We start from the raw sequence: 7,991 nt of genomic DNA, 5'->3' as shown, positions 1-7,991 counted from the left end.
CTTCCCATTACAATAATTTGTTTTACTCTCTTGACAATAATTAAAACAACAGCATTGTAATTTTGATTAAAGAACTAAAACTCTATATATGTATTTCAATAAATATTATTAATATAGTATAATCGATATGCAAATGATACAAATGATATAGTACAATAGAAAGACTTTCGCTTTCAGTTTAACAAAAACATGTTTTCAGTCTCCAAGTTCAGTTTTGAGGCTATTATCGATGCCCGGCCGCATTCGAGGCTCGTGATAATCGAGCTCTCCAGGCAACTGAGGCAACGGGGGAGAACCCATGATGGCCAGCCACTGGGTTAAACACCAGAGATAAGTTTTTCCTCTGCTGTTTTTGTTGTAGTTGTCGCTGCAAGAAGTCGCCTGCTTCTGAGCTAAACGCGCACTCGTCCTTTTGCCCATGTGTCCTGGGCACCATAGGGAGTGCACGCACTTTGCTCGGCACTGCTCGACAGTTTTTCGGCTGCTCAGCATCTCGTTAGCCATTTGCGTGTCACCGGCAAATGGTCGAGAGTGAGTCTCTGTGTGTGTGTGTTGCGAGTTTGCTACGCTTCGGTGTGTGTGCATGTTTAAGGCAGAGGCAGATGATAGAGCGAATGCTCCTGCTGCTGGTAGCTGCACTGCTGTGGCTGCTGTACCTGGTGATGATATTGCGGTGTGTACTGTGTGTGTGCCTCGTACTGCTGCCCAAAGTGCGGCGGTGGCGGTGGTGGTGGCAGCGACAGCGCTAGGGATGTCGGCGACGACTGCTGTGGGTAATCATAGCTCTGCTGTGAGCTGGCCAAATACGTGGGATACGCTGCATAGGGCATGCTCGACTGCGTCTGTGCTTGCAATTGTGGCAAGGATACGCTTGTGCTGCTCGCATCCAGCGGTGGCAACAGCGAGCTGTAAGCTGCACTCGTGCAGTGCTCAGGGGAAGCGGCCAGAGTGCGATCCTTCTTGGACTTCATGCGACGATTTTGGAACCAGATTTTGATCTGACGCTCGGTCAGACTGAGGGCATGAGCAATGTCGACACGACGACGACGTGTGATGTAGCGATTGAAGTGGAATTCTTTCTCTAACTCCAAAGTTTGGTAGCGAGAATAAGTTTGGCGAGTGCGTTTGGAGTCTTTGCAATCTGAAGAAACAAAATATAAATAAAATTGATTATTAGTTAATGTTCAAACGTAAGCAAGAGAGAGTAGGAAAGAGAGCAAGAGAGAGCGAAAGCGATGCCTACCTGATGCGAGAGTCTCCTCGATGTGCGACCAATTGAATTCATTGCTGACTGCGCCAGCTGTCACAATGCGATGATTGATCTCATTTTGCTGCTGCTGTTGATTGACAGCCTTCTCGGCCGGCGATTGGGGTGGCGTGCTGATGCCAACCAACGAAGCAGGCGTGGCGGGTGCAGCGGGTGTGGCCTGCTTGCAAGGCGCTGGCGGTGGCGAGTACACGTCCAGATAGTCGACATCCTGTTCGCTGCTGCTGCGCTGTGGCGACATGTGCGTCTGCTGTGTGGATGGCGTTGGCACTGCCGCGTAGTCCTGCTCATAGCAGGGCGATAGCTCGCCGGAGGAGCTGCTGTTGCTCTTCGAGGAGGACTCCTTCTTCACCTGCTCGAATGTGGTGTAGAAATAGTCGGGTGTGTACTTCAACTTCTTGGCGGGATTCGTGAGCAGAGCACGCAATGTGCTGGGACGTTCTTCGACTGAGGAAATGATGTCGGCAGCCATCTCGGTGGCCTTGCGCTTTACTGGCTTGGCTACTGGCGAGGATGCAGCCGAGCTGATCACCGTTGATGGTGTCTCAACTGCTGCAGCTTGATACTGAGGCACAATGGAAGCGGGAGCTGGAGCGGAAGCAGGAACGGACTGTGGCATCAGCTCTTGGTAGCTGGAATAGTAGCAGCTCTCCTGGCTGTACTGTGGATAGCTGTTCGTCTGATAGCTGGCATACGAGTTGCTCTGATAGTAGCCAGTGTTGTTGCTGTGACTGTTCTCGTAGTATGTGCTGGGTGGCAGACTGCCGGGATACATGTTGTACATGCTGTCGGCGTAGTAATGACTGTTTGTGGCTGCCATCTCTATAACTTGATGTGTCTATTTTCAGTTTTCAGGACAAAACTTTGCGAGTTGTGTGCGCGACGCTGTTGCGTTTGCGAATGAGCTGCTCTCCTCACAGATCCTGTCTAATATATAGTCCTCGACTGCGCTGCTGCGCTGCACTGATGCTTGGCACACGCTCATCGTCGTCGTCGTTATAGCGCATAAATATCCCTGCGCATGACGCTTTGACACATGCTGTGCCTCGCACTTCCCCTGCAAATCGAAACAGGACCTTGGCCAGATTTATGACTTGCAGGGGTAGTTTATCCGTTTCGTCCTCAAATATGCGAAAGTTATCCGTACGTGGCCTACCTGCTGTGCTGCTTATTACCTACCCATCGCGCCCAATTATCATCGCGAGTTTGCGCTGCAAGTTATCCGCACATTTCCCCTGCGTCCTTGAGGCCTTGAAGACGTTTGAGACGTGCGTAGGCTGGACGTCCCACAGGCCACGTAATTAAGTCGAGTCCTTGCTGCAGCTAGAGAGAGAGAGAGAGAGCGATTGCATATCGCTGCATTCCTCTAATTGCAATAATCATAAAGACATAAACAGAACTGTAAACTGCAAACTGTTTGCTAAAACGCTTGGCACAAAAGGCTTTTCCTTTGCAGCAGCAGCAAGCAACAGCAGCAGCAAATTCCTTAAAAATTTCTCCCAGTTGTTCCAGGAAACGCCGACGTATTCGCTAGAGTCCCAGAAAGGAGCAAAGCAAGGGCTTGATACAAGGCTTATGCATCGATGCAGTTATTGCAACATAGCCGCGAGGATATTGGTAAAGGCTGCGAAAGGATAATATTGCGCGTGCTCCGTTTGCTCGGCTCATTGTTGCGTCGCGTGTTGCGCTTTTTGTTTGCTTGCGAAAGGTTTTCGCTGCTGGCATGTGGCATGTGGCAAGTGGCACTCGTTCGCGTTGTCGTGCTCTACTTTGTATTTGCATAGCTGACCCGTAAGCCGCTCTACTAAATTGACTGGCCAAAAGGTACAACTCGCAACTCTCTCTAAGTTATCCGCTTAACGGAATCGCCAACCTCTGAGAGTCAATAGTCAATACTGAATCGTTAGCCACCCCCGATTTGGATCTGCTGCCCACCCCGAATCCCCTGCAACAATAACAACAACGAGTACTCAGAGACACCCTCGATTTCTATAGATACCCTGGCATATGTGTTCAGTTTGTGCATGTGCCAATTGTGCGGCTACCTCCGGCTACCTCCCCTGCTCCTTTCCCTTCTGCTGCTGCTGCTGCTCCAGCATTTCCGCTACCTCGCTCATTGTTGTTGTTGTTGTTGTTGCTGTTGCTGTTGCAAGGCGCACGTTCGGTGACAGGCGACACAAAATTTATGGCGTTTTTCAGTTTGACAGCCCGCTGCCGAGCGACGGCATCGGCGACCCACGACCCAGGACAACCCACTTTCGCCGTACAGGACATTGTTATAAATACACTCATGTGAGGATATCGATATACTGCACTTTCAAATCGACAGTTGGTCTCAAGCATATGGAGGAAGCAAATTTGGCAATACTTTTTAATTTATTTAAGTTGTTTTATTACATATAAATTAAATGATTTCCAAATTTCTACAATATTTTTAATTTTTTAAGAAATTAAATAACATCTTGTGAGTGTTGTTTATAATCGTTGGTCAGTTTTTATCTTTATAAATTATATACAAATCAATGCTGTCGAGGAAAATTATAGAACCAGTATGAGAAATACTTTTCTATATATTTTAAACAGTTATTTTACTTTTACAATATTATTAAGAAAATAAAAGAACACTCATACAGCTTTTCATATTTTGATAATAAAATTGTAACTTTCGATTTTGTATATATTGTACTTTATGAAAATTGATTTAATCCAAAATGAGAAGGAAGAATCAATATTAGAAATATAAGATATATTTTTCTATGTAATTCATTTAATAAATGTTAAGCTAATAGTTAAAAAGAAAACATCCGTATTGCAAAATAACACCTACTGCAATCGAGTTTCAGCTGCTTTGGCTAAAAATCTGGTATATTTGACATCTATGGTATATTTCAACTATATACCAAATATGGCCTTTGGAATATTTTAGTATTTTTGCGGTATATTTTGTGAAGCAAGAAAGCGTTCTTACTTGTTTCTGCATTAAAATTAAATGATAAAATATTATCTTCAAAGTAATGATACAATTCTGAAAATTAAATAACCTTAAAGGAATTCTTGATATCATAGTTGCATCATTCATGCAGTAATTATTGTGAAACTTCTCCAAGTTTTATTAATACAATTTCAGCACTAAACAACAAAAACTAATGTAAAATATTGTACCTCTTCGTTTACAAAACACTGACAAATCAATCAAACAAAGTGTACAAATAGTCATATAGTAAATAACAAATGATTTAATGCAATATATCAGGTGAAGTTTAAATTGCGTCCACCGCAGTCGCTGAGCATTCCATTTCTGGGCAATTGACTTTTATCACTTAACTTATTGCATAATCCCAACGAAATACTCGGAATAAACACGCAGATAATAAAAGCAGCCAGCCAAATTTTGTTGTAGCCAGTCGCTGTTTCCGAATCTGATCCCGATCCCAATTCCGATCCCGAATGTGATACTGAAGCGGACTGAGAGTCGCAGTTTAATTGAGTTGTAAGGCCCACATGCGAGTGTTCGACCACAACACACCCCGTTGCAAGGCAGGACAGGGGACAGGGAACAGAGAACGGGGAAGGGGACGTTTGTGCAACGTTTTTATTGCCGAATTAATAAATTACCTTGACAGCGAATCGGGACCATCCCATTGTATTCTACATACTCGCTACATCCCCCTTTCCTTTTGCACATTTTTGCCACTTTCATGAGGGTAAACTCTACCAGTGGACTTTGACTTCTTTCTTCCTTCAATGCGAAATCCGAAATGCACAACTGGACAGACGAACTCGAGAAGTATTTATCAATGCGACGGAAGGTAAAACAGGCACGCGCCTGAAGTAGGCGAGTGTGTTAATAGCCAACGATATAGTCGAATTATTATCAGCTGCTCTCAGAGGAATAAGATAGAAACATAGTCAACTGCCGAGGATTACGAAAAAGTGACAATTTAGCTGTTGAATATGAATGATTAATATTCTTACACATCCAAAGCAAAGTGGAATATCATGTCGAAAGAAATATCTCTTTACCATATCGTAAAGTTCCTCAAGAAAATGAACAGTGAAATATTTGAAAATATAACTTGATAATTATGCTCGTCCATAGCTCAATTAGTTTCGAATTCATTAAGAGTGCAACAATTTTCAGATAATATCAGGAATCAAACGAAAGTTGTAAATTCTTAGGTGAACATTTCTCGCATTAATATTTCTAAAACTTCAAAGGATTGCACTTGATGATACAAATTGGCATTTGAAATGTGTGTTTCCCTGGTTACATAAGTATCACTTAAGAAACTCTCTCGAATGGTCGATTTGTTGTTTGTTTGTTTGTTTTTGTTGGGGTTCGTTTACTTGGCCGAGGGTCACATGCTGTGGTTGCTTTGTCTTTGAAGTTGTGATCTCCTCTGGGAGTTGTAGATAGCATTGCTCATTACGCCGTCCCCAAATGTTAATTGTGCGGCAACAACAACAATCGGTTGGATCGACACTCATTATCAGACCGAAACAGGCCTCAACAACAGGTCTCAAGCTGCGTATAAAATGAAAATAGCTGAGAAAAATTATCAACAAGAAAACAACAAACAACTTGTCGATGTATGCGTATGTGCGATGTAAAGTTTAGTCAGATTTATATATAGTATCTAGCAGAAGCGTCAGCGGGTCTAACACGAACAGCCCATCGGACACAGCATGACTCTATAGCGAAGACGCGAGATTGGAGAAGTCGAATCTTGTAACAATCCCAGCCCGATAAAATACAATCAAATTGATGGCCTCAATCGACGGTTAATTTGTGAAAAATGCCAAAATGAATGGAAAAACAAAAGAGGCAATCCAAAGAGTAGTCGACTCGACTTTCAAATACCCTGTAGATGAAAAAATAGAAGTTAATGGTGAACAGCTCTCTCAATTATTCTGAAAATATTCTTCAATTGTGTAAGATATATATATTTTTCTGAACAATTTTAAACTTCAATTTCTAAATTACATTTAAAATATAATACTTCAGTTATATATATTTTCATCTGTTACATATCGTGCCGCGAATTGAGAATACCTTCCTTTGCTTCCACTCTACAGTATCGTGCTCAATTATTCAAAATTTGTTTGATTCAACAATTAAAACACAGACGTCTTTAGTAAGACATTTGCTGCCTTGCTGCTGATATTATTAATCTCTCTTCGCATCCAGGCACTCCAGGTGTTAGCAATTGCCACTTGGCAAGACGCTCCATGCTCGGATGAAGCAATTTGCAGCATTGGCTACTCGTTTGCCTTGGCCTGACTTTGTCTCTGTACTTCGCATTTGGCATGCCTCATTCGCAGAGAGTCCAATTTCACTGTCCTTGATCGTAGTAGCGCTGGCTGCAAAAAGTCTTCTCGAGGTCACATCGAATTTCAATGATCAGTCGGAGGAGAACCCAGCGTGGGTGAGCTGGATGTCCTTGGATAATCCTACACCATGGACCAATCGAAGTCAAGGCAACTCTGAGCGACTCGCTGTGCTCCTTTTCACGATGTGTACAAACAAATCTCAATGCGTCACGCGTCGCCTTCGTCCTTGGGCCATCAATGTTGTCGTCGTCGCCGTTTGTCGGCTTCTGTTCTCATTCTTTGGCTGTCGTTAGGACATCGTTGCTCAATGTCATCCTGCCTGCAACCTCCCGAGTGTTGTGTGTGTGTTTTCTCTCATGTTGACATTTCCTTAGCGCATTAATTGCTTCTGTCACACTTATTCGCATTGTTTCGCATTCTTCATAATGAGGTCCTTTTTGAAGTCATTGCATTGATAATTATGATCATACATTTACAGCTAGTGCGCTAATAATGCTACAAACGATCAAAGACGTTAACACCTTCGGGCGGTAGCTCTATGATCTTAAACTTTAAGGTTCGAAAATTACGTTGAATAAATATAAAAGATTGGTAACTTTATAAATATTATTATTTTTCAAAAATGTTGTTAAACTATATTTAACAAAATTATAATTTAACGTTCATCACAAATTTTTTGATACCCATATTTAAAAACTAAATTCAACTTTTATTAGATAGGAAATTTCTAACATTTTACTTTAAATATTGATTAAATAAATTCGTAAATAATTTATTATGGGTATTTAATTTAAACTGTAATATAAGGATATGTTTAAAATCATATATTTAATAATCTTAATACATAATTTCTCACTAGTATTAAATATTTATGCTTTTACTTTAAATATTGATGAAATAAATCCTTAAATAATTATGAATTTTTCTTAAAATAGTAATGTAATAAAATGTTTGTTAAAGATATACTTTTAAATCATACATTCGTTTTGGAAATGTCAACAATTTAAAATTTAAATATTTATGTTTTTTACCTCCGTAAAAATTTTTCAAGAACTGAATTTATTTCTTGTCATAAAACTTTACTTTAATTTGCAGCATAAAATGAGGAGATGTATGAAAATTTTACTTGTTTTAACAATTATAGATTAAATAAATAGTATCATTACTTGTATGTTGAATTTTGTGTATGTATGAGGTGGCTTTCGGTTAGAATTATTACTTATAGTAAGTGTGTGTGTTCTTTTAAATTTATAAAAAAAAAAGTATTAGCAAAATGAGTTGTTTTATTATTGAAGATATTTTACATTTCTTGGGATTATAAACGATTACGATTACGTAGAGTTTAATACTTGATGTATGTCATTAAAAATTTTCCATCTCTGGGACTTTCCAT

The 7,991-nt window shown here is 40.9% G+C and overlaps 1 protein-coding gene across 2 annotated transcripts; it reads right to left on the bottom strand.

Moving 5' to 3' along the window:
• Positions 1 to 206: 206 nt before the first annotated feature.
• Positions 207 to 2,087, bottom strand: LOC132787275 (segmentation protein fushi tarazu). Of its 2 annotated transcripts, XM_060794213.1 has the most exons (3): positions 1,875 to 2,087; positions 1,244 to 1,811; positions 207 to 1,141 (listed from the first exon to the last, which is right to left on the bottom strand). In XM_060794213.1, the coding sequence occupies exons 1-3, from the start codon at positions 2,085 to 2,087 to the stop codon at positions 588 to 590; spliced, it is 1,335 nt and encodes a 444-aa protein (XP_060650196.1). In that variant the 3' UTR covers positions 207 to 587. The 2 variants fall into 2 exon arrangements, with proteins under 2 accessions (XP_060650196.1, XP_060650195.1); XM_060794212.1 differs by having other exon boundaries at positions 1,244 to 2,087.
• Positions 2,088 to 7,991: the final 5,904 nt, after the last annotated feature.

Source organism: Drosophila nasuta, chromosome 2R (assembly GCF_023558535.2).
Source record: "Drosophila nasuta strain 15112-1781.00 chromosome 2R, ASM2355853v1, whole genome shotgun sequence".
NCBI classification, from domain to species: domain Eukaryota; kingdom Metazoa; phylum Arthropoda; class Insecta; order Diptera; family Drosophilidae; genus Drosophila; species Drosophila nasuta.
The sequence above is the reverse complement of the archived record's forward strand: the minus strand, read 5'-3'. Positions and strand labels throughout refer to the sequence as shown.

Coding starts and splice junctions, on each gene's coding strand:
- LOC132787275 (XM_060794212.1), bottom strand. CDS start 2,087: ATGGCAGCCACAAACAGTCATTACTACGCCGACAGCATGTACAACATG. Junction 1,142..1,243: donor CGAGGAGACTCTCGCATCAG/GTAGGCATCGCT, acceptor TTGTTTCTTCAG/ATTGCAAAGACTCCAAACGC.